General features: G+C 55.4%; 2 protein-coding genes across 4 annotated transcripts in view; one reads left to right on the top strand and one right to left on the bottom strand.

Moving 5' to 3' along the window:
* Positions 1–807: 807 nt before the first annotated feature.
* NAGPA (N-acetylglucosamine-1-phosphodiester alpha-N-acetylglucosaminidase) lies at positions 808–10,095 on the top strand. Its single transcript, XM_061401037.1, has 11 exons — positions 808–1,417; positions 1,525–1,980; positions 2,914–3,053; positions 4,005–4,113; positions 5,156–5,284; positions 5,883–6,088; positions 6,193–6,240; positions 7,316–7,444; positions 7,603–7,734; positions 7,823–7,886; positions 9,297–10,095. Exons 1-11 carry the CDS (start codon positions 1,332–1,334, stop codon positions 9,505–9,507), a joined length of 1,710 nt encoding a protein of 569 aa, XP_061257021.1. The 5' UTR covers positions 808–1,331; the 3' UTR covers positions 9,508–10,095.
* Positions 10,096–14,900: 4,805 nt separating this feature from the next.
* The window catches only part of SEC14L5 (SEC14 like lipid binding 5), a 40,887-nt gene continuing 30,965 nt past the window's right edge, over positions 14,901–24,822 (bottom strand). Inside the window, exons 12-18 of one of the 3 annotated variants that reach the window (XM_061401034.1) lie at positions 23,605–23,739; positions 22,457–22,591; positions 21,596–21,823; positions 20,201–20,379; positions 17,662–17,766; positions 16,224–16,309; positions 14,901–15,302 (exon numbers count right to left, since the gene is read on the bottom strand). In XM_061401034.1, coding sequence (XP_061257018.1) covers positions 15,217–15,302; positions 16,224–16,309; positions 17,662–17,766; positions 20,201–20,379; positions 21,596–21,823; positions 22,457–22,591; positions 23,605–23,739 — 954 coding nt within the window. In that variant the 3' untranslated portion in view covers positions 14,901–15,216. Of the gene's footprint in view, positions 17,767–20,200; positions 20,380–21,464; positions 21,824–22,456; positions 22,592–23,604; positions 23,740–24,822 lie in introns of those variants that run through there. The other 2 variants (XM_061401035.1, XM_061401036.1) reach the window with 2 other exon arrangements.

Raw genomic sequence — 24,822 nt, 5'->3', positions numbered from 1 at the left:
TTACAGAGGCACCAAAAGGCCACCTTAACCCAGGACGCTGCCTTTGGCTAGCTATATAGGACATTATGTGACCTGTGAATTAGTTAATAGAATTCTATCAGTGTGAACCATCCTAATATTACTTGACCCGTGCTTATGTAAGAAAATCCTCACAGAGGCTACATAAAGTGTTAAGATGCGGTACATAAAGGTGTCTAGGTGATGCTTCATGATGTCCACAGCTTGGCTGAAGTGGTTCCAAAAATGTGTATTATGAATGAAGCACAAACATTAACAATTGGTAAAGACAAGTAAAAAGTACACAGAGGTTCTTTATGCTGCTGCTGCTGCTAAGTCGCTTCAATCGTGTCCAACTCTGTGAGACCCCATAGACGACAGCCCACCAGGCTCCCCCGTCCCTGGGATTCTCCAGGCAAGAACACTGGAGTGGGTTGCCATTTCTTTCTCCAATGTATGAAAGTGAAAAGTGAGAGTGAAGTCGCTCAGTTGTGCCGGACTCTTAGTGACCCCAGGGGCTGCAGCCCACCAGGCTCCTCCGTCCATGGGATTTTTCCAGGCAAAAGAGGTTCTTTATACTATTTTCTCAACTTTCCCGTAGACTTCAATATTCAGTTCAATTCAGTCGCTCAGTTGTCTCCGACTCTTTGCGACCCCATGAATCGCAGCACGTCAGGCCTCCCTGCCCATCACCAACTCCCGGAGTTCACCCAGACTCACGTCCATCGAGTCAGTGATGCCATCCAGCCATCTCATCCTCTGTCGTCCCCTTCTCCTCCTGCCCCCAATCCCTCCCAGCATCAGAGTCTTTTCCAATGAGTCAACTCTTCGCATGAGGTGGCCAAAGTACTGGAGTTTCAGCTTTAGCATCATTCCTTCCAAAGAAATCCCGAGGCTGATCTCCTTCAGAATGGACTGGTTGGATCTCCTTGCAGTCCAAGGGACTCTCAAGAGTCTTCTCCAACACCACAGTTCAAAAGCATCAATTCTTCGGCGCTCAGCCTTCTTCACAGTCCAACTCTCACATCCATACATGACCACAGGAAAAACCATAGCCTTGACTAGACTTTACTTGACTAGACTTTGTTGGCAAAGTAATGTCTCTGCTTTTGAATATGCTATCTAGGTTGGATATAACTTTCCTTCAACAACTTAAAGCGTTCCCGCCATTCCAGAACCCCGCCCCCTCTAAAGAAAATTAACACAGCAAGTTATCAGGACGATATCTCGCGATATCCGAAGAAGTACAAATGCTTCAGAGCTAAGAGCTGCCACCCGTGCGGGGTCCTGGGTCACGTGGGGTAGGCTCACGTGACCGGAGGTCCGAGTCCAACATGGCGTCCTCCATGGGTCGCTTCCTTCTCTTCTTCATTGCGCTGCGCGGCTTCCTACTGGAGGCATCCGGCGATTTCGGCTCGGGGTGAGTACAGCTCTCTTGGGGGCAAGTCCGGTTGTTGGCGGGGGCGGTCCCGCACCCCGGGGCACAGCACTCCGAACTCTTGTCTGCCCCTCCCCCAATCCCCGCAGGGCCTCCCGCGACGACGACGTGCTCCTGCCCTACTCCCGCGCGCGCGCGCGCCTCGCCCGGGACTGCACAAGAGTGCACGCCGGCCGCCTGGAGCACGAGAGCTGGCCGCCGGCCGCCCAGACCGCCGGCGCCCACCGCCCCTCCGTGCGCACCTTCGTCTCGTACTTCGCAGACCGCGCGGTGCCCGGTCACCTGACGCGAGCGCCCGAGCCCCTGCGCACCTTCTCTGTCTTGGAACCCGGCGGACCCGGCGGCTGCGCGTCGAAGCGCCGCGCCACTGTGGAGGAGACGGCGCGGCCGTCCGGCTGCACCGTCGCCCAGAACGGCGGCTTCTTCCGCATGGAGACGGGCGAGTGCCTGGGCAACGTGGTGAGCGGCGGGCGGCGGGTGAGCAGCGCCGGGGGGCTGCAGAACGCGCAGTTCGGGATCCGCCGCGACGGGACTCTGGTCACCGGGTGAGGAGGCAGGGTGTCCGGTAACTGTTTAGGGCAGAGGGCCTGAGAGTCGAGATGTAGCCGTGCCGCTGTGTTCAAGTCGCCTAACCACGCTGAGCCTCCGTTTCCGCATCTCCAGGAAGGGGAAGGTAGTACCTTCCATGTAGAGTTCATTCGTCTTCCAGTTTGGTATGCTGCTTGCTTTGTGTTGGTCTGTGTGCTGTGCACCGGGGGTATGGCTGTGAACAAGCAAACAGTCTTTGCCTTCAAAAAAGGACACACATAGCACCCATTACTAGTGAAAAATTAAACAAAATCCAGAGAAATAATTAAGTTAATTTAAATTGTATATAAGCAGTGAAGCAATGAACAGGATGAACTGACTGTAAATAGAGAGTTGAGTTTAGGGAAGGTAATCAGGAAAGACTGGTGTGAGAAGGTGACCTTAAACACATGAGAAAATTAATGTGAAATTTAATCACAGGTCAACCAGGGTCAAAACTGGAGGAAGAGCATTGCTGTCAGAAGGGACAGCAGGTGCTAAGGCTCAGAGGTGAAGAGGGGCTTGGTGTGTGAGGGACAGAAGGAAGGAGGAAAGTATCAGAGGAGGTCACTTAAGAGCTTGCTCTGACCCTGCTGGACACTAAACAGGTTGAGCCATAGTGGAAGCAAGGAGGCCAGTTAACAGGCTGTTGCAGGCATCAGATGGTAATTTGGCTGGGGTGACAGCCTGAGAGATTGAGAGCTATAGGTGGACTTGAGATCTATTGGGGTTGGTTGTTTCTGTTAAGTGAAGTGTAGACTGGGATATGTGGGCTGTTTGCTTCTAGGACCAGGCAGGTTCCTGGGCATCAGGAGGAATCCAGTGGCCAGGCAGCGGGTGGGGATGGGGAGCCCCACTACACACAGTTTGCCGCTGCTGTTGACTGAATCTCACTGCTTCCGTGTGGCCAGATACCTGTCTGAAGAGGAGGTGCTGGACACTGAGAATCCGTTTGTGCAGCTGCTGAGTGGGGTCGTGTGGCTGATTCGCAATGGCAGCATCTACATCAATGAGAGTCAGGCGGCTGAGTGTGAGGAGACCCAGGAGACAGGTGGGAAGGGGACACTGAGTATCATAAGATGTGGGTGATGAGTGGGGGTGTTGGCAATAAGTCTTTTGAAAACCAGGGTGGTAGGGGAAGTCTTTCCACAAGTACCATTCTAGGTATTGGGAATCAGTGGGGAATCCCTGCTTCATGAAATGTGTAGAAAGGAAATAGATATGTAATATACTAAAAAGAAGTGGTTAGTGTTAAGACAGAAGAAGTTGGAGGAACGGAGCTATGAACCAGGCAGTGGAGGAGTGTTCCTAAAATGTCTGTGGACCAGCAGCATCAGCGTCACCCAGGATCTTGGTATAAACACCGAACTTCAGTCCCTCCCCTTCTGCCTTGAAGCTACAGAATCAGAATCCCTGGGGTGAGGCCCAAGAGTGTGTGTTCTAAGGAGCTCCCTGGGTGATTCTGGTTGACATTGGATTTTGAGAACCACTGAGATGTGAAATACTGGGGCAAAGAAGGTCTGCCGTGGCCTAGGTGTTTAAACGGGCTGTTTTAGATTGTACGGTCAGGGAAGACCTCATGGAGGAGGAGATGTAGCTCAGAAGGAGTAAGCCATGGGAAGAGCTGGGGAGAAGCCCAGTCCGGCCAGAAGAAACAGAAGGTGTCTGCGTGGAATTGTGGGGAGACTGCCAGGAGATGGGGTAGAGTAAGCAGTGCAGGGAAGTCATGCCAGGCACCCGTAAGGCATTTGGAGTTTGGACTTGGGACAGTGGAGGCCATTGGAGTGTTTTCACCTGGAGGTTGATCTTGCTTGATTTACACTGAACAACAGCCCTTTGCCTGCTCTGTGGAGATAGACTGGGGCAGGGCTCGGGGGCAGGCAGATAGCTGGGTGCACAGACCTAGAGGTGCAGAGTGGTGTCAGACTGGCAGGAAGTGGCAGGCAGAGCCCAGAAGGCCTCCCGAAGGGCCAGGCGATCAGCCAGGCTGCCTCTCCTTCAGGTTCCTTCAGCAGGTTTGTGAACGTGATCTCAGCCAGGACAGCCGTGGGCCACGACCGGAAGGGGCAGCTGGTGCTCTTGCATGTGGATGGGCAGACGGAGCAGCGGGGGTGAGTCCTGCTCTGAGGAGCTTCAACCCACCATCAGCTGCCTTTCTGACCCTCAGGTGATCCCTGGGGATCTTCACACTCACCCGTCCCGTCTTCCCACCGGCACAGGGTCCCTAGGTCTGTCCCACTTCCACGAACTCATCACCTTCCACACATTTGCTCTCAGTCTCCTTGACTTAGAGCCTCGTCTCTCCTGAGCTCTGGTTGGGGTGAAAGGAAATTATCACAAAGTGTCTATTCACAAATCCGGGAGTAGACCTCAGTTCCCATTCTAGCTCTGCCACGTGCTGGCTCTGTGGCCGTGGACAAGTTACTTGGCCCCTCTGAGCTCATTTCCCCCTGTGTAAAGTGAGTGTGCTCTGCTGTTGCCGTGTAACAGATCAGCACAGGCAGCACTGATTTGTTAGTTTGGGGTTCTGTAGATCGGGAGTCGGCGGAGAGTGGCGGTGCTCAGCTAGGTTCTCTTGTTCAGGGTGTCCCACAGACAGCATCCAGTTCTCGGCCAGATAGGGGGCTTATCTGGAGCTTCTGGGAAAGAATTGTCTTGGCAGCTCACTCAGGTTGTTGGCAGAATGCAGTCCTTGGAGTTGTAGGACTGAGGTCTCTGCGTCATTGCTGTCTGGGGGCCTTTGCATTCATGAGGCCGCCCATGTTCCTTGTCATGTGTATACCCTCCTGTTGTATATCTTCAGGGTCCAGAGCTGTGTCAAATCCATCTAACCCCCTCGTATTTCCAGTCTCCCTCACTTCGTCTTTTGCCTCAGCCTGAGAAAGCTCCTGTGATTCCGTTGGGACCACCCCAGATCATCCAGGACAGGGTCCCCATGTGTGGACCGTTGTGCTGTGTATCCTAACACGATCATGAGGGTGATGCCTGGTTACAGTCGTAGCTTCCAGGGATTTGGACAGGACACTTTGAGCGGGGGGAGCACTGAGAAATTTGCCTGCCGTAGCGGGTGTGCGATACTGTCCACTGTGGAAGGTAATGCACTAACCCGGAAGCAGATGCCGCAAGGTCAGCAGCGCTCATCTTGTGCCACAGCATTAACCTGTGGGAGATGGCGGAGTTCCTGCTGAAACAGGACGTGGTCAACGCCATCAACCTGGATGGAGGAGGCTCCGCCACCTTCGTGCTCAATGGCACCTTGGCCAGTTACCCTTCTGATCACTGGTAAGCCCACCAGAGCCCCCTTGCTGAGGTCCGAGGCCAGGCCTGTCCCCGGCTGTCTCATTCAACAGATACTGAGCGTCTGTCATTTGCCAGGCTCTGGGGGTTCAGTAGAGAAGCAAGAGAGGCCGAGATGCCAGCTTCCCGCTGCTTACACAAAGTGGCATACATAATGTACCAGCACTGCCCAGGGCCAATGGAAGGGGCGGGTGATGATCAGGAAAGACCTGAGGATAGAGAAGCATGAGCTGAGAGCTGGAGGGTGCAGAGGTGACTGGGCCCAGAACAGCATGTACAAAGGCCCTGGGGTGGGAAGCACCTATAAAAGGCTGGAGAAGAGATGAAGCGGGGAAGCCCTCAGGCTCTGCAGTGGGTGATCAGAGGCGTGGCCAGCACCTCAGCCTCTCTTCACACTCCTGTCCCCCAGTGGGTGATCTGAGGGGTGGCCAGCACCTCAGCCTCTCGTCACACTCCTGTCCCCCAGTGGGTGATCTGAGGGGTGGCCAGCACCTCAGCCTCTCTTCACATTCCTGTCCCCCAGTGGGTGATCTGAGGGGTGGCCAGCACCTCAGCCTCTCTTCACACCCCTGTCCCCCTGCAGCCAGGACAACATGTGGCGCTGTCCCCGCCGCGTGTCCACCGTGGTGTGTGTGCATGAGCCCCGCTGCCAGCCACCAGACTGCAGCGGCCACGGGACCTGTATGGAGGGGCGCTGCCAGTGCACGGGGCGCTTCTGGCGGGGTGCTGCCTGTGATGAGCTGGACTGTGGCCCCGCCAACTGTAGCCAGCACGGGCTCTGCACGGAGAGTGAGTGGTGGCTCTGCGGGAGGCCGCTCCAGCCCGGGTGCCCCGCTCTCACGGCCCCAGCCCGGCCCAGCCCTCACCTGGCTTTCTCGGTCTTGTCTTGGCAGCTGGCTGCCACTGCGAAGCTGGATGGACAGGGTCCAACTGCAGTGAAGGTAAGCGCCCCCAGGCCAGCCTCCCCCCTGGCACCCCTTGGGGCTCTCGGGCAGGGGTGATCCTGGGACCTGCAAGCCTCAGCTGCCTTTATCCCCGCCTCCTGGTCCGCTAGTCTCTTCGCTCTTGTCTCACCTTTTGCCCCATGTGTAAATCACCATGTCAGTGGCCTGCGGCTGCTGCAGCAAGAGTCCACTAATGGGATGGACACAGTCCTTTATTCTCCCACAGTTCTGGAGGCCAGCACTCCATAATCAAGGGCTCAGCAGGGCCGCGCTGGCTCTGAAAGGTCTAGGGGAGGGTCCTTCCTGCCTCTTCCAGCTCCTGGTGGCCCCAGCGTTCCTTGGCTTGTGGCTGCCTCAGCCCAGTCTCTGCCTCTGACTTCACAGGCACAGCCTCCTCCCTTGTCCAGGTCCAGTCTCCCTCTCCGTTATCTTACATGGACCCCAGGCCCCTGGGATTTGAGTCCGTGTTAAATGCAGGAGGCTCCCCATTTTGAGATCCTTAATTGCATGTGCAGAGACAGTATTTCCAAATAAACTCACACTCACAGGTTCTGGAATTTGAAGCTGTCTCTGGGAGGACACAGTTCAGCTGTGACCTACAGGACTGCTGTCACCCGTGGCTGAAATCCTTAGCAGCTTTCTTTGGCACTGAGTGGAGAGTCTGCACTCCTCAGCATGGCCTGCCAGGCCCCGGGTGCTCTGGCCACATCCCCCTCCCTGCCCCAGATCAGGCCCTCTGCGGCCCCTCCAGCCCGCCACCTCAGTGCTCCGCTACTGCCTCACTCGGCCCCCTCCCTCCAGCGCACGTGTCCCCACTCGTCCTGCGATGCATGCCTTCTGGCTCACTGGCTGCCTAGACCAGAAGCTGTTGCCCAAACAGAGCAGAGGCTCCACGAGGGCGTGGCCTCAGGCCTGCCACATGGCACATTCTCCGGAACTGCCTTTTGGGAGAACACGTGAAGCAACAGGGCCCCTTGGGGTGATGAAGATGCGTTTGCAATCCCCTGGGCCCCAGCCTGGGATGGGAGGGCAGGGCCAGGTTTGGCAGAGACCCCTCCCTTCCCCACCGCAGCTTGCACCAGTGGCTTCTTCGGGGAAGACTGCGCCCAGAAGTGTCAGTGTCATAATGGAGCCACCTGTGACCCCGTGCAGGGAACCTGCGCCTGTCCCCCTGGCTTCACTGGAGACACCTGTGTGCAGGGTAAGCGGGAATGTCCCTTGAGTCAGCCAGGAGGGAGCCCCACCCAAGGGGTGCTCCTGCGTCAGCCCGGCTCTGCCCACACCCGGGTGCATCCTGGCAGTGCAGAGAGAGGCCTGGCCACCGGGCCCCACCGCTGTCCTCCTGGCTCCTCCCCGCAGAGTGTCCGCTCGGTTGGTACGGGCCAGGCTGCCAGAGCCCTTGCAAGTGTGAGCACCAATGTCCTTGCGACCCCCAGACTGGCAACTGCAGTGTCAACTGGTCACCCACCCTGAGCAGCCTCTTCTCCCGAGGTACGGCCCCTCCCAGGGCCCCCCCTGGGAGCAGGAGCGGGCAGACCCCTCTTCTCCCAGCCTTCAGCCTCTCCCTGACCTCTTGCAGTGAAGGAGTGTTTCCCACCTCCCGAGGTCACTGTGCAGGCAGAAGAACTCTCCCTTCTCACCAGGTAGGTGCTTCGGTGGGACCTGGGGCAGGGGCAAGAAGAAGTCCCCCCACCTCTCCAGCTTTGAGGTGTGGCCTCTGCTCAGGGCCCAGGCAGGGCTAGGAGGTGGCTGCTGGGCACCCAGGTGACGGTTCTTCGGCGTAAGCTCAGGGAGAGTCCCAGCTGATGCAGCCACCTGAGCCCTCCGGGGAGATGCTGAGCAGGACCCTGGCCACCCCCACAGTGGAGTCTAGGGGGCTGGGTGTGGGCTTGTTTTCTCAGCTTTCAGTTCAGAAGCTCTGAGCGTTTCACATCATTTCTGTCGCACCTGGGGATGTTCACACCTCATGTGGGGTCTTTATTTTCTAGCACAGGTCTCTAACTTGAGGTCCAGGTAAGGGGTGTGTATTAGAAGACAGAGCTGGGCTCAAGAACCGATGCTGTGGGTCTGGGAGCCCCCTTTGGAGAACCTCTGTTCATGGTTGTCCCTCCCATAGCCCAGGGCAGTGCCTGGCCCGCCCCCTCGAGGTGGAAGCCAGGTGTGAATGAAAAACCCCTTGGCCTTGGCCTTGGCCTGGAGGCAGCGCCTGGGAGCTTATCACAAAATGCAGATCCCAGGTCCTTCCTGGGGATCCTGACCTGGTGCTTGGGTGAGGGCTGGGAGGAAAACCCTGGAGGTGTGCTGGGAAACGCACTGGCAAGGACGGGGGCGCCCAGGAGCCCTGCACCCCAGGCTCGGGTCTCAGGCATGAGACCACGGGGTCCCACAGCAAAGGGAGGGGAGCTGTGGGTGGCTGAGAGACAGGCTGCAGGCCCCACCCCAGGCAGTCAGCTTACATCTGCTGCTGCGTGAGGATTTCAGACCAAGAGTCACAAGAAGGAAGAAGGATCACTGAAGGACCGCCCCCTGCTTCCCTTTGCCCCGCCCCCCACCAGCTCCCTGCCTGGGAAGAAGGGGTGCGGGTCCCCGCTGCTCTGTCTGCTTTGAGGGTTCTGGAGAGAGCCCAGCTTCTGTTGCCAACATTCTCGGGAACCCAAGATGCGAACCGCTGCGTCTTGGGGTGGATTAGGTCCCCAGCTGTGTGTTCTGTGCCCTGTACAATGTAACATTTGTTAGCAGCATCTGAAACTCAGGGAGGTGCACATCAAAATCTTTGTTTTTCCCTATTTCTCTTGAAACACCAGGCAAGCTGGGAGCCTGATATCAGGCAAGGTTTGTCCCACATAATAACTCCGCGCTGCTTCCGAATGTGTGTGGAGTACACTCCTCACCCCCGCAGGCCCATTTGCTTCCCCCTGTGTGGTCCCTGGAGGCACCTGATCCTATGCTCCTGTTCTGGGAGGAAGAGTAAAGTGGGAGGGGGAGCCCCTCCAGCGCTGCCCCAGCCCGAACCGCATCCAGCACCCCTGTTCCGGGTTCTCTCCCACCCGCAGGACCACCTGGCTGGCCATCACCTTGGCCCTGGCGTTCCTCCTGCTGATCAGCACAGCGGCAAATGTGTCCTTGTTCCTGGGGTCGAGGGCCGCACGGAGGCGGCACCTGGACGGGGCCTACGTCTACCACCCGCTGCAGGAGGTGAACGGGGAGCACCCGGCCGCCGAGAAGGAACAGCTGGGTGACTCCTGTAACCCCTTCAAGGACTGAAGCCTCCTGCTGCCGGTTGTGTCCTATTCCCGAGGCTCATTTCCAGGAGCTCTGGCTTCTGCAAGAGGAAGTCCCAAGGCCACCGACCCATCTGGGTAGTCGCGACCTGGGTGCCAAGCCAGGTTTCCGACAGCAACGTGCCTCAGCCCCGCGCCTGGCCGCCTGCTGTGGCACATGCAATCCAGCGCTCCCGGAGGGCCTGCCTCCGTCCCCGCCTGCCTGTGTCTGCTGCTCGCAGGGCCTGCCCCCCCAGGGCCTGCCCGCTGCTGCCAAAGAGCCTCCGCCTCCCGGGGCCGGAGCCGCTGTGAACGGAACTCGTGATGACCATGCCGCAGCCAAGTGGGAGGGTCCAGCTGTTCCCCTCGGACGGGGGTGGACTCAAGAGACGACAGCCACATCATGGGACCCTTTTTTAACAGACCTCATCATCAAACTTGCCCACTGGAATGGTGTTTCCTGTCGCAGGAAGCTCCTTAGAAGGGAGAAAGGATGAAATCATGTTTACAGGCTCTCTCTTTTGCCCTGCCGCTGAGAGGGTTTTTCTACCACTTGAATAAATTGATAAAATAAATTGATATAATAAAAGAACCTTGTCTGAATTAGCAGTCATGGACTTGAGGGGCCCCTAGGCCTTAACACATGGGGGAGTGCTTAACCAGAGTCAGAGTCGGGATGTGCCCGTGGCACGTCCAGCTCCCTGATTGACTTTGTTTAATCCAGAGGTTTCCCAGGTGGTGCTAGTGGTAAAGAACCCACCCTGTCAATGCAGGAGACAGATGCGGGTTCTGTCCCTGGGTCAGGAAGATCCCCTGGAGGAGGGCATGGCGACCCACTCCAGTATTCTTGCCTGGAGAATCCCATGGACGGAGGAGCCTGGTGGGCTACAGTCCATAGGGCTGTAGAATCAGACACGACTGACGCAACTTAGCACGCACGCACAGGGGTTCTCACTTTCAAGTGTACTTGAATCACCAGGTGGCTCAGCTGGTACAGAACCTGCCTGCAGTGCGGGAGACCTGGGTTCGATCCCTGGGTTGGGAAGATGCCCTGGAGAAGGAAACAGCTACCCACTCCACTATTCTGGCCTGGAGAGTTCCAAAGGAGTTGCAAAGAGTCAGACATGACTGAGCGACTTTCACTGAATCACCTGGAGAGCTTGTTAAACATGTAGACTCTGGCCTGGAGCGGACTCCAGACTACAGGTCTCCCCAAGCTCCCAGGTGATGGCTGTGAGCATCTGGACAGCACTCTGAGTTTGCACTGTTTTAGTAAAATTGAGTTACCAACAGTTACAAGTCAAGAGATAACAACTCCAGATTTCTGGTTTTTCTTTGAAAGGAGTGAGAGAAGGACTTGCAGTGGTTAAGAATCCACCTTGCAATGCAGGGGACACAGGCTCAGTCCCCAGTCAGGGAACTAAGACCCCACAAGTCAAGGACCAACTAAGCCCACAAGGAACAACTACCGAGCCCACACACCACGACGAAAATCCCTCCTGACGGAATGAAGTTTCCCCTGTGCGGCAACTAAGACCACATGCAGCCAAATAAGCAAATAAGTAAATATTTTTTAAAACGCTTGACGTCCCAGCATCAGAGGACGCCCTTGGAGGTGACGAGATAAGTTGTCCAAGCCAAGAGTGGCCGGTCCCCATCTGTGTCCTCTCCAGCTCATCGCAGCCCCAGCGGCTGGCTTCCCTTGACTGTGACCTGTATCCTTGTGAGATTAGAGCTTGTAACTTGTGGCCTCAAAGGGTCTTTAGGAAGTGCCTGGCGACACCCTGCCTCGTAAAACACCCCACTGTGTGCTTGGCAGCTTTATGCGGAGGGTACCTGGAGGGAGGTGCTGCTGCTTCCAGCAGGTTCTCAAGCAGATCCAGGCACATGGTGGATTGAATGTTTGCATCCCCCGAAGTTTGTATGTTGAGACCCTGACCTGCAGTGCAATGGTGTTAGGAGGTGGGGCGTCTGGTTTCATTAAATGAGGTTTAGATGAGGTCGTGAGGGTGGTGACCTTATAAGAAGAGACGAGAGCACCCTCTGCAATGCGACACACACAAGAACAAGGCCACTCGAGCTCATGGTAGAGGGCGGCCGTCGACAAGCCAGGCAGCAGGCCCTCACCAAATGTGCTGTCATTTCAGTCATGTCCAACTCTTTGCAACCATATGGACTGTAGCCCTCCATGTTCCTCTGTCCATGGGATTCTCCAGGCAAGGATACTGGAGTGGGTTGCCATGCCCTCCTCCAGGGGATCTTCCCAGGGATCAAACTTGTGTCTCATGTCTCCTGCATTGGCAGGTGGGTTCTTTACCACCTGGGAAGCCCCATCAACTGTAGTGGCATTTAGTGCTGCATAACAAACCAGCCCCAAACTGGTGGCTTAAAATAACCACCAGTCACTGCTTCTCAGGAAAAATAGTAGTTTTTCATGCTTCTAGGGTCACCTGGGTGATTCTCTTGACTTGGACTAGAATCAGTGAGTCCAGCTGGGCTCACTCAGGTCTCTGCCATCCGATAATGGGCCAGTGGGGGCCTGGTCTGGAGTGACCACAGCTGCAGATGTAGCTCTGATACCTCATCCTCCAGGATCAGTTTCAGACTTGGGGTCAAGGTGGAGACAGGGATCCAGGCAGAGATGTGAAGCTGCTTCTTGAAGCTTCACCCCTTGATGAAAAGCTGCAAAGGGACATGAATGCGGAAAACTGACTGAGCCCATCGCTGCAGCCGAGTTGCTGTAATATGGGTCTAGTTTCATTTTGTTGTTGTTGTTGTTCTGCTTTGTTTTGGGACCATGCTGGGTAGCTTGCAAGATCTTAGTTCACCAGTCAGGGATCGAACTCTGGGCCCACAGCGGTGAAAGCACCCAGTCTTAACCATCGGACTGCCAGGGAATTCCCTAGTTTCACTTTAGAAAGGGAGAATTTGGTTCAGAGAAGTGGAATGTCAAGGCCAGCTCCCAACCTCTGAGTTCCTGCAGGGATGTGTCTGTGGGTCTCTGTGTCTGTCTCCCCACTGAAGACAGCAGGTGGACAGCCTGTGATGTTCCCTACAGGGAACAGGATGCTTGGGTCCTACAGCAGGTGCTGCAGGCCAAAGTGATGGAAGTGGGGTGATGGAAGACCCCTGGACACAGAACGTGGAGGGTGGACTAGAAGTCCTGGGGGTCTGACTGGGAACCTGGAGAGTGCTCTGTGCTGGGCAGTTGCCATGGTGACAAGTATCTCAGCCGCTGGGCTGCTCCGTATACAATCTGAGCATCTGAAGAGACCCCAGTAAAAGATTCCGATCCTGGAGTCACTGGGTGGGTTCTGTGGCCCTGATGCAGCTGCTATCATCGGATTCTCGAGGGGTCTGTGTCCTGCCTCCAGAACTCTTAGGGGTTTCAAATGGTGCTTTTCAGGGAGCCACATTTCTCAGCAGTGTCTTGGTGGGCACTGAAGGGAGGGGAGGGAAATGGCCTGGGGAGAAGTTAGAGAGCCATCCAGTGCCTTTCCTTCCAGCTCTTTCCAGCTCCTTCAAGGCTCTGCCCAAACTCCCACAGGAACCCCTTGCACCATAAAGCCTGCCTCCTCTGTGGAGGCTCCTGGCCTTGGAGGAAGAATTGGTCCCAGAGGCAGCCCTCAGGCCACAGGGAGGCAGGTTGTGTTGCTCTCTGCTGTCTTCGGACCCAAACCCCAAGGGCCTTCCTGGGAGGAGACTGACGTCATCAGGGCCTGTGGCTCAGACCTGACCCCAGCTTGCCGGCCGCAGGGAGCTCTTTCTGATCACCCACCAGGCCCATGGGCGGCTGGCTGTTCCTCAGAGAGCCCCCACCCACAGCACCAGGACAGCATGGAGAAGCGAGAGGGGTGAGTGCAGTGGGCCCGGCTGGTAACCGAAGGCAAAGTGGGCGGGGGTCCGTCAGGGCCACAGGAAGCACACCTCCCCTGCACCCCTCAGGCCTCCTTGGCCTCCTCCTCCTAAAACAAGGGACCCTTCCCAGAATCCCGTGACATCTGGTGGCCACCAGGACCCACCTCTGGGTCCCAGGGGAGCTCGAAGGAAGGATGGGCAGCACCCCAGACAGGCCCCACCCACTCCTGACATCAGGACTCTGGTGCATCTCTGGGATTTGGGCAAAACCCAAGGGAGAGGGGAGAGCGGCCCAGGAAAGTAGACAGCAGGGCCCTCTCCTTCACCTGGACACCTGGCCAAGAGCCTCCGGCAGCCCACCCCCACAACTCCGGGTCAAGTGGGGCCCTGAGTCCTGGATTTAATACTCTGATAAACTGCACATGTCTGTTCTTGCACAGTATGTATATGCGGTGGGTTGAACAGTGTCACCCAAGAATCCGTGTCCACTCAGGACCTCAGAGTGTGACTTTATGTGGAAGTAGGGTCCTTGGTCGGAGAAGGCAATGGCACCCCACTCCAGTACTCTTGCCTGGAAAATCCCATGGACAGAGGAGGCTGGTAGGCTGCAGTCCATGGGGTCGCTAAGAGTCGGACACGACTGAGCGACTTAACTTTCACGCATTGGAGAAGGAAATGGCAACCCACTCCAGTGTTCTTGCCTGGAGAATCCCAGGGATGGGGGAGCCTGTGGGCTGCCGTCTATGGGGTTGCATAGAGTCGGACACGACTGAAGCGACTTAGCAGCAGCAGCAGCAGCAGCAGGGTCCTTGGTCAGTCGTGCCCGTGTGCTTGCTTCAGGATCTTAAGAGGAAATCCTTCTGGATTTAGACTGAGGCCTAAATCCAATGACTGGGGTCCTCATCAAAGAGATACACGGAGGAGAAGCTGCGTGAAGACAGAGGCAAAGGGACTTCCCTGGTGGTCCACTGGCTGAGACTGTGCTTCCAGCGTAGGGGGACCTGGGTTTGGTCCCTGGTCAGGGATCTAGATCCCACGTGCTGTAACTGAGTTTGCACACTGCAACTAAAGATCCCACACCAAAACTAAGACCTGGAGCAGCCAAAAAACTAAATAAATAAATATTGTTTTAAAAAACTGCAGAAGCAGGTACAGGAGTGATGTGGCCATGAGCCAAGGAACACCAGGCACCCCCAGAAGCTGAAAGGATCCTTCTCTACAGCCATGGGAGGGAGCCAACACATTTATCTCAGACTTCTGGCCTCCAGACTGAGAGAGAATCCATTTCTGTTGTTTTAAGCTACCAAGTTTGTGGTAATTTTGGTTTGGCAGCACTAGGAAACTGACACAGTGTGTCTGTGCTTCGATATTAAACATGGGATTTTTTTGTGTTCCCCATAATTTCTCCAAAAACCAATCTGCAACCCCTTGAGAGTGGCGTGGTCCCTGTTAAAATGCTCTTGAGTCTTTTAAACAACAGCTGAGTTATTCTTGAACAAACCCAGGGAAACCTCCTAGGCAACAGACAACAGAGGGGTATCCATATCTAAAACGTTTAATGCTTCTGGTCGGAGCAAACAATTAGGTGCATTTAATGCTTCCAGTCGGAGCAAACGATTGGGTGAACAAGAAATGCTGTGTTTTCCTGGCTGAAACAGACTGTGTGATCAATTCATTTTACAGGGGGAGAAATTCCAGACACAGGCTTGGGTGGGGTTGGGGGGAGTCTCAAATTCCCCTTATTTCAACCTGTGGGGAGACCACTGTATAGCCAGTTGAGGGAAACACCACTCGGAATGAGGCCCTTCTAGATGAGTGGACGTGCCCAGAGAATGCAGTTTCTGCAAAGGGAAAGTCAGAAGGAAACAGCATCCATGCTTCTCCCCAGATGCATGGTGAGTATGACAGTGATGGGCGTCCTCACAGGATGGAGTCTGGGATCTTTGGATGAGAGGTATTAAACAATCAGAATAACCACCTACTTTTATTAAGAGCTTTCCGTGTGCTGGGCGCCAGGCCCAGGACTTCACATCCACTCTCATTTGTCCCACTGCAACCCAGAGAATGAGGTAGGCACTATTCTATCCCCATTTTACAGATGAGGATGTTGAGGCACAGAGAGGTTAAGTCACCTGCTGAAGGTCACACAGCTCGTGTGAAAGGATGGCTGGGGCTCAAACCCCACCTTGTTGAAGTTTTAAGACTCGGGCTCTTAAACTCAGTGCCTGGGCAGGTCCTATTGCTAAAGGGTCATTTGTGGCCACAATAGGCTAATGAACAAGATGGAGAAAGAAGCCATACCCAGGGGGCTTCCAGCCCTGAGGTTTGTGGAAATTGAGAAGCCAGGAGCTCAGCATCTCCTTCCTTGCATTTTTAATCCCAAGCCTCTCAAGGGTTAAGAAGAGTAGCTGTTGGTTGCTGATGCTCCAGCATGGGCCCCAGCGACCTCCAGCACAGGAGGGAAACCATAGCAGATGCCAGTGTGGTCATCTGCTGCTCCTGTGGCCCACCTCTCTTTGTCCGTTGGGTGACTGGCCCCTCCCCCATCCATCTGTTGCTTCTGGAAGAAATATCAATCACAGGGCTCCCAGCTGCTTAGCTAATATGCCCACAGGAGTGAGCACATGACTTCCCCAGGGCCAGTCAGAGCCTTCCCTGGGATTTGAGATGGAGAGTCTCTTTCTGCCTTAGAAACTGAGAGCTCTGTGGTTGTAGGCTAGGGGCCGCCAGCAGTCACCTTTCCCTCCATGGAGGAGAGGACAAGGTCAGCACGCAAACTGACACAGAGCCAAGGGGCCTAAGTGAGGCTGAGGATGGGCACAGGAGCCTAAGGACACTGAGGGCTCCTGGATGCAGCCATACCTGAAGCAAGGCCCAGCCTGGGCATCCCAGTTACTGCAGACAGGGAATTCCCTTTGTTGCTTAAGCCTGTTTGAGCTGGGGCTTTCCTGAGGGAGATGAGGAGAGCAGGCTCTCAAAAAGAGAGGCATAAGACTCCTTATTGCTCCTGTTAAGGCAAAAACCAAAAACACTAAAGGCAGGTCAGATCAGACTGTGGGATGCCAGTGATGACCTCTGACCTGTTACCTGTTTGCAGGCCCAAGGAATGAAATGAGAAATGTCCTCAGACCCATGCCCCTCCCATGAAGGAACTTAACGAGAGTCTTTCAATATTGCAGCTGGTACTGAGGATCAGATTTGCCCCCCGTGCAACTGCGACAAAGTCATAGACCCTATCCCACAGGGGAGTCCTGATGCCATGTTGAGAGCCTGGATCCAGCCTTAGCTGAAGCAAGACCTTTTAGACTGGTCAGTTACAAGTGCCCATGAATGGTTACCCTTTTTTGTTTAAGCTGCTGGGAGGTGACTTACAACCCAAAAGGCATAATAAAACAGGAGATTCCCAGGAGACAAAGGGACCTTCAGAGAATATAAAGATAGCCAGAACTGCTTCATCATTGCCTGGAATTCAGAAAAAACACTGGGCCTTCCACTGTCTTCAAGTCAGGGGTGGTCAGGATTAGACCTTCCAGCCACATGCTGTGAAAATGCATTTCACGTCCATGGTGGGTGGCTCCCCACAAAAAGTGGAGCCTGTAACTTATATAACTGCTCGCCAGCATATCCTGGGACCCAGAGCTTCATTGTAGGCTTAGATGCTAGGGTGTACACCCGTCATTTCTGCTTCTTAGGGTGGGGAACCCTAAGAGTCTTGGGAGAACCCACCTTGTGCTTTTCAGACCAGGTGGTGGGAACAAGCATGTGGTCTGGGCGGGCCCATCACTGTACCTCCTCCCCTTACAGTGATTGGTCCAGACTGAACACAGACCCTGCAGGCCAATCAGTGTTCTCTGTTCCCGCCTGGAAACCGTGATTGGCTCAGGGACTAGCCTGGGACTCAAGCAGGCTGATAAGACTCAATTCTGGGAGGCTGGATGGAACTTGGTCAGGAGACAGATTCTCTTCTGCAGCTGAGCTGCAGGAAAGGGAAAGAGGGAAACTAACAGTGCCGGGGTCGCCTGAGGAGGAGGCCACCCCAGGGAAGCTGGGGAGGGCACTGAGTCCGACGACCTCCCTGAGCCCCCAGACCTGAATGGGGTCCGCCCACCCCTTGGCTTTTTGTACTCAAAGCCCGGTCATAGAGGTGATTCTGTCCTCAACACCCCAAGAGCCAACAGGGGCCTCCAGATAGCCCAACTTTGGCAGCGTCCAGACCCAGGGCTGCAGCCCACACAGCTTCATGGACACGTGGGGACGTGGGAGGCGAGCAGGCTGCCCCACGGGGCTCGGTCCCTACTACCTGGACACCAGGGAGCTGCTGTGGGACGGCGCCGAGGAGGAGGAAGTGGCGGCGCTGAGCTGGGAGAAGCGGCTGGTGCAGGATTCCAGGCTGGACATGGAGCCCCTGGGGAGGAAGGACACACATGTTGCCTTTTGGTGGTGACATGGCCCTGGGGCCACTGGGAGCTGCGGGAAAGCTGGGGATGATGCCAATGAAGCCCCAGGGCTCTTCCCACAAGGCTGCTAACCCTCCCTGGGTGCAGAGGGTAAGTGCAGAGGGAAAAGCAGGCGAGACTGTGATGAGACGTGAAGCCTGGCCCACCGCCTTGCAGGACCTTCCTTCCCAGCCGAGCCCTGCTGGCCACCCACCTCTCAGGGGCTTTGCTGACCCAGAGGCCCAGCATGGCCCAGAGGGCACCCCGTCATCTCCAGCCTCACCCCTCCGCCTCCTTTCAGCTCCTCCAACACCTGCCTCCCCTGTCTCGGGACCTTGTGTCTGCGCCTGCTGCTGGAAGCCTTTCTCTCTCACCTACTTTATCCAGTCAAATGCCACCCGGACCACAGAGCAGCACCATCCAGGGGACATTCCTGTGATGACAGACGTGTCCCATAACTGCGCCTTCCAGCACGGCTGTCACAGGCCATGTGGGGCTGCTGGGCACTTGAGATGTGGCTAGTGTGACCGAGGAACTGAATTTTTAATTTTTAGTTCTAATCGCTATGTTTAAATTGCCCTCTCTGGCTCGTAGCTGTCGGGTTGGAGAGTACAGACTTAGGGCCTAGCTACTCAAAGCGTGGTCTGGGAACCAGCAGCGCAGCGTCTCCTGGAGCTTGTTGGAGATGCCTCAAGAGCTAAGCAATCCGAGTCTGCGTTTTGACAAGCCCCTCCCCCACAGCCATGTGATCATGTGCACACGGCCTAGATCTCAACTCCACTGTCACTTCCCAGAGCCTCCCCCAAACCCCTGCACTCTCACCCACCCTGTGCCCACCCTGGCCCTGGGCTCTGACAGCACTCTGTGTTCAGGCCACCAGCACCTCCTGGAGTATGACCATGGGGCGAGGACCTTCATGGCATCATCACTGCTCGTGTGTGGCTACGTGGTCTCCTGCTTCAGGATGGCAGACCCTGCCTGCCTGGTCCCTCTAGGACCACCAGTTGCCCACCAAGGGCAGCCTTGAACTGGAACTCTCCCAAGGCTATTGAGGGTCAGGGCAGCAGGTTCCCCTACACTGACCAGACAAGACAGGCTGGCAAGTAGCTTCCAGCCCACCCCTTGGCCTCCGCCTGCTGTCCTGGAGGCAGCAAGCCCCTGATACATGGGTCTATGGGTCTGAGTCCCCCTGGGCCTCAGTCTCCCTCCCCGATACTGAGGCCCAGTGGCCAAAACAGGCCACCTCCCAAAGAGGGAATCACCACCCTTTGACACACTGTGGGGTCTCCCTTTGGAGTAAAGATGCTGGTTCAGCATTACCTTTCTTTTGTTTTTCTTTTGCCTCGTGGCTTGTGGGATCTTGGTTCCCTGACCAAGGATTGAACCCATGCCCTAGGCAGTGAAAGCACAGAGTCCTAACCATTGGACCTTCAGGAAATTCCCAGCCCAACATATCCTGTGCCGGCTACACATGCCCCTAGAATCCCTACAGCTCCAACTGGGATGTAGGTCCAGACCTGACATCCTCTTGGAGCTTCAAATCTACTCCACGGTAAAGAGTCGGACATGACTGAGCGACTGGACAACAACAAAAGAATTTGAAGCATCGTTTTTAGAAGGAAACTGACACAGCCATGTCATGAGGCAGGATGCAAAATCACATTTGTTTTTAAAAGATAGAACACGAGCTGTGGCCGTTTCATGTTGATGTTTGGCAAAAACCATCACAATATTCTAGAGTAACTATTCTCCAATTAAATAAGTTTAAAAATTTTTTAAAGATAAAACCCAAGGCCTGGAAGAAACCACTATTGAGTGCTTACTGTATGCACAGACTTTCCCCACCCATCTTATCCTCAGGACAACTGCATGACGTAGGGGATCCAGTGGTCCCCGTCTAACAGCTGGGGCTCAGAGAGGTAAAGTGACTTGCCTGATGTCACAGAGCAAGCCAGAAGTGCTTGGAGGTCTTAACCTCCCTGTCTCTCTGTCAGCAACACTGGGGGAGAGTTGTCCTGTGAGGCATAATTCTAGACTGTTCTAGAGCAAACCAAACCCAGTTTGATGGAATTCTAGGAGTGAGGAAAGGTACAAATAGGAGGGCTCAGGCCCCTCTTCTCCCACCCACCCAATCAGTCTGGTGTGTTGGGCCTCTGTCTGGGGTTTCATTTGAAGGGAAGTTTCTGCAGCTGAGGCTGAAGCACAAGAGTGATACGATCGCTCATGATAAGGGGCTGAGCCACTGGAAAGTTTATCGGTGCCCACGTCAGGGCCCCACCCCTAGAGAAGCTCAAGGGCAAGTGGAGGAGGTGAGTGAAGTGCCCCCAGCCTGGAAGGAAGGGACCTCAGGCGTGATGCAGGCCTGGCCCAGCAGTAGGGGTGGGGAGTCGGGAGGCCCCATACCTGAAGTCCTCAGACGCCAGCACCTCGTAGTAGTAGAGGAGTTTGCACCTGGGGCCGGGGCTGTGCAGGGCCGTCAGGACATCCTCTACGCCCGGCAGGCTGCAGGCCACGTGGGCAGGGGGGCTGTGCATTTGCCACTGCAGCAGGTAGATGCCAGGCCACCGGGTCACATGGGAGCCCTGAAACACAAAAGCCAAGCCTCAGGCCCCAGTCCTCCTGGGGAGAGGGGCCCCTTTCTAAACCAGCCCGCCAGAAAATCCTTCCTTTTGGGGTGTCCCAGAGTCACCTGTGCTTCCCCTCTGCTGTTACCCCATATCCATGGCAACTGAGAGCCTCCCTTTTAATCTGGTGGGGAAGTCAGGGCCTAGAGGGTGCAGGAACTACAGAGGTGTGATTTGGCTAAAAACCTGGATTTTCTTGGGCTTTCGTCCTGCTGAGTGGGATTTGCAAATTGAGGAAACCTGGAGAAAGGGGTGTATGGGCTTCCCAGTTGGTTCTGATGGTAAAGAACCTGCCTACCAATGCAGGAAATGCAGGTTTGATCCCCAGGTCGGAAAGATTCCCCTGGAGATTCTAGCCTTGCCTGGAGAATCCCATGAACAGAGGAGCCTGGCAGGCTGCAGTCCATAGGGTCACAAAGAGTCAGACATGACTTAGCAACTGAGCCTACACACACAGAGAGGGAGCTTAAAGGTGTTTAGAGTTTGCCGAGAGCAGAGGGACAGCCAGATAGGAGGGTGTCAGTCTTTATAAGAAGAGCAACTTTGTAAAAGGGCTGATGTTCAGTGGGACCCCGGGGCAGAAGATGCTGGTGTGTGATGTGACAGCCATCTGCCCAATTCACCTATGTCACCTCCAGCAAGATCTCCACTGCTCACCAGTGCGTGCGTGCGTGCGTGCGTGCGTGTGTGTGTGTGTGTGTGTGTGTGTGTTTGGGGCCAGTGATGTTTGACCTGCAAGCACCATGGAGTATGGGGGGGAGGGTGGTCAGCAGGGTGGCCCAAGTTCTGGTGGCATGTCCCCGAGTGCTGTTTCCAGACCTACAGTCTCCCTGCTGCGTGGGTGCTGAAACGTGACCGTGTATCAGGAAACCAGGCCGACGTGAAGGAGGCAGACATCAGGCCCCACGCCCAGGGCTTCTGAGCCCACCACGCAGCATGGGGCCAGCAACCTGCATCTCTGACAAGAGTCTCGGGAGGATGCTGAAGATGGGGCCCTGGGGTACCAGGTCTCAGACCTGCCCACATCTGTCTTTCTCCCTTACTGTCCTGCGGGGTCTCTGAGGCCAGGGACCGGGTCCAATCTGTGCACTGCTGTTCCCCCAGAACCCTGGCACATGGCAGACACTCGGTCCTGCGTGATCGTGATGAATGAATAAATGACCCAAGAGATGACCTGGATGCTCTCCCCTTCCCGGCAGATGAGCGGGGCCTCCACACAGCTGAAATTTGCACCCAGAGCCCAGCCTCTGTCCATCAGCTGCCCACTGGCCCTGGCCCCAGGCTCCCGGGGGCCCGGCATGGACGCCTGCTTGGCATGGTACAGACTGAACACCACGTCCCCGCGGAGGATGTCGAAGTCCCAGGTGATTACTGACTCCCTCTCCAGAATCTCCACGGTGACCTGCAAGGGGACAGGTGACAGATGAAGTCTGAATGTCTGGTCTGGAGGGGGCTGGGATGCAGAAGTCAGCTGCAGGTGTGTGGGTGCCCACCCTGGTCTCTATTCCCCACCCCAAGTCCAAGAATTGCTCTGGACAAACAGATCCACCTCTGTCTGAATCATCTGGGACGATTCCCTGCACCAGGGTGACCACAGCCAGTGACAAGCTGATGTGAGGCCAGCCCCCTGCACCGCTCTCCCCTCGGATCAGACTGGGCTAGACCATGGCTGCAGCCAGCTCGTGGTTTAGCTTCTGTCCCTAGTGGTAAAGAACCCGCCTGCCAATGCAGGAGACGTAAGGGATGTGAGTTCAGGAAGATTCTCTGGAGGAAGAAATGGCAACCCACTCCAGTATTCTTGCCTGAAGAATCCCATGGACAGAGGAACCTGGCAGGCAACTGTCCATAGGGTGGCAAAGAGTCGGACACGACTGAAAAGACTTAGCACACACACCGCCCTCCTTAAGGGTTTCTCCTGAGGCTGATCCTCTACAAGTCATGGGCACAAGAACCCTCATCTCAGTCTCTGCTTCAAGGTCCCTGATCTAAGATGACACCCAACCCAGCGGGCCCTCCCAGCCCGGGACCCCAGCACCTCGTGGGGGGCCCCGCGGAGCACGCTGGCCGAGTGGTATGTCTCTCTCCACTGCCACAGCTGGTCTTCATTCTCCTGATCCTCTTCCGTCAGATACAGAGACTTGGGGACCAGTCCTCCTTCAGGGACATTACACTGGGGGACAAAGACACCGGGTGACAGTCAGGGCCCAGCCAGGCCTGGCTGACCCAGAGGAAGGCGCTCTGTGACCCCTGAAACCACACTTACAACATGCATACAGAGCCTGACGATCGGAGAGACCTGGCAAGCTTGGCAAAATTCCTAGGAAATGTCTCTCTCTCTCTCTTTTTTTAACCCTGAAATCATGCAGGATTGCTCTTTGAGATTTTATTTATTTTTGGCTGCACTGGGTCTTTGTTGCTGTGTGTGGTTTTCTCTAGTTGCATCGAGTAGGGGCTACTCTTTGCTGCAGTGGCTTCTCTTGTTGCGGAGCTCAAGCTTAGTTGCTCTGAGGCTTGTGGAATCTTCCCAGATCAGGGATCAAACCCATGTCCTCTGCGTTAGCAGGCAGATTATTAACCAGTGGACCACAAGGGAAGTCCCGTTTGAGATTTCTGCTGGAGAAGGGAAAGGACCTGCCCTCCCGCATCAGATGAGATAAGGGTCACCCCCTGCCTCACCCCCAGGGGAAATGATAAAAGGGGTCTGGGGCACCTCCCCTGGAACCTGTTGCCTGATCATCCCTTGCCATGTAGCTGTAAGTTGGGAATAAATAAATCCCTTTGGGTACACTAGCTCCTGGGTCCGGGCGGCTGGGACATTTGAGTCTCCTCCCCTTGCAGTAGAGGCTGCAAAGTCAGCAGCTAAATGCTAACTTCTGCCTGGCAACCTACTGGATGGGGATTCAGAAGGGTAAGCCCTTGACTGGCCTGGTCTCTGAGCTTCCGGGAAACTTCAGCTTTGCTCTTGAAAGCACCAGCATAAGGTCCCTCCTTCAGAGAGGAGTCACCTCTCGTAGGGGCAGCTTCTAAGACCAGCTCTGCCTCCAAAGAGCCAGCAGGGTCTTCCCCAGCTCAGAGCACGAACAGGGGTCTGCCCTCCCCCAGCCTCCTGCCGCCTGTGGCCGTGTCTCCCTGAGGCCACAGACCATCCCCACCATGGGTGCAGATGGTCCGCTGAGGCCTCACCAGGCATTCTCCCCCAAGGAAGTCAGGAATCACATCTTTGTCCAGATAATCGACAAGGCCTCCGGGGCCCTGGTAATTGCTGCCACTGTAGATGAGGAACTTCTGTCTGGTGTTCTCGTTGATGAAGGGGCTGATCTGAAATGGGGGAGATAAGGCAAGATGGAAAGATTTTTTTTTTTTAATTGAGGTGTAATTTACAGAACACAGAGTTAACTATTTTATTTTATTATTATTATTTTTTTGCCGCCCTGCAAGGCTTGCAGGATCCTAGTTCCCCGACCAGGGATCGAACCTGTACCCGCTACAGTGGAGGCTCCAAGTCCTAACCACTGGACTATCAGGGAAATCCCAGAATTAACCATTTTAAAGTGAACAATCCTCTGGTATTCAGTTCATCCACTATGCTGTGCAGCCACCACCTCTAATTCTAAGACATTTTCACTCCCCCAAAAGGAAACCCCAGATCTGCCAGCAGTCACTCCCCTCTCCTTCCCCTTCAGCCCCTGGAAACCACCAATATGCTTCCCATCTCTGTGATTTGCCTGTTCTGAACATTTCACAGAAAGGGAATGCTGCAATGTGTGGCCTTCTGTGGTTGGCTTCTTTCACTGAGCCTCACATTTTCAAGGCTCATCCATGTTGTAGTGTGAACCAGAACTCCCTTTTCATGGCAGAATAATATTCCATTGTGTGGATAACATGTTTTGTTTATCCCGGATGGAACGTATTTCAATACTGAACTCTAAGCTGCGTGTCAGTCTGGTTTTTCATGCCATCCCAGTTCTGGGGTGGTGTCTGACTCAGTGAACAGTTGGGGAAGGGAGGGAGGGAGGAGGGAGGTGGGTAACCAGGCAATTGGCAGAGCAGAGCACAGGCCAATGTCACAGGCAGGAGATTAATGGGGGGCAAGAAATTCCACTTTGGGTGGGTCACACTTCTTCAGACCCCACCCCGGGAGGTGGTCCCTGTGGGCCTCAACAAGCTGACTGTCATCTGCTGTGGCCAGTGAGGGCGTGGTGTAGGCACTGGGAGGTGGGTACTGCTTTCCCCGCTCCCTCCCTGCTCCAGTGCCCCTGGAAGCACCCCCCTCATCTGTGCCAGCTCTCACAGGGCTCTCGTAACAAGGACATCCCTTCCTCTTATCTGTCCAGCCCTGGGGTGGTCAGGGCCTGCAGCAGTGGCCAGCCCCTGGGGCCACTCCATCCTGCCCACCCTCCT

The sequence above is a fragment of the Bos javanicus genome, chromosome 25 (genome assembly GCF_032452875.1).
Source record: "Bos javanicus breed banteng chromosome 25, ARS-OSU_banteng_1.0, whole genome shotgun sequence".
NCBI lineage: Eukaryota > Metazoa > Chordata > Mammalia > Artiodactyla > Bovidae > Bos > Bos javanicus.
The sequence above is the reverse complement of the archived record's forward strand: the minus strand, read 5'-3'. Positions and strand labels throughout refer to the sequence as shown.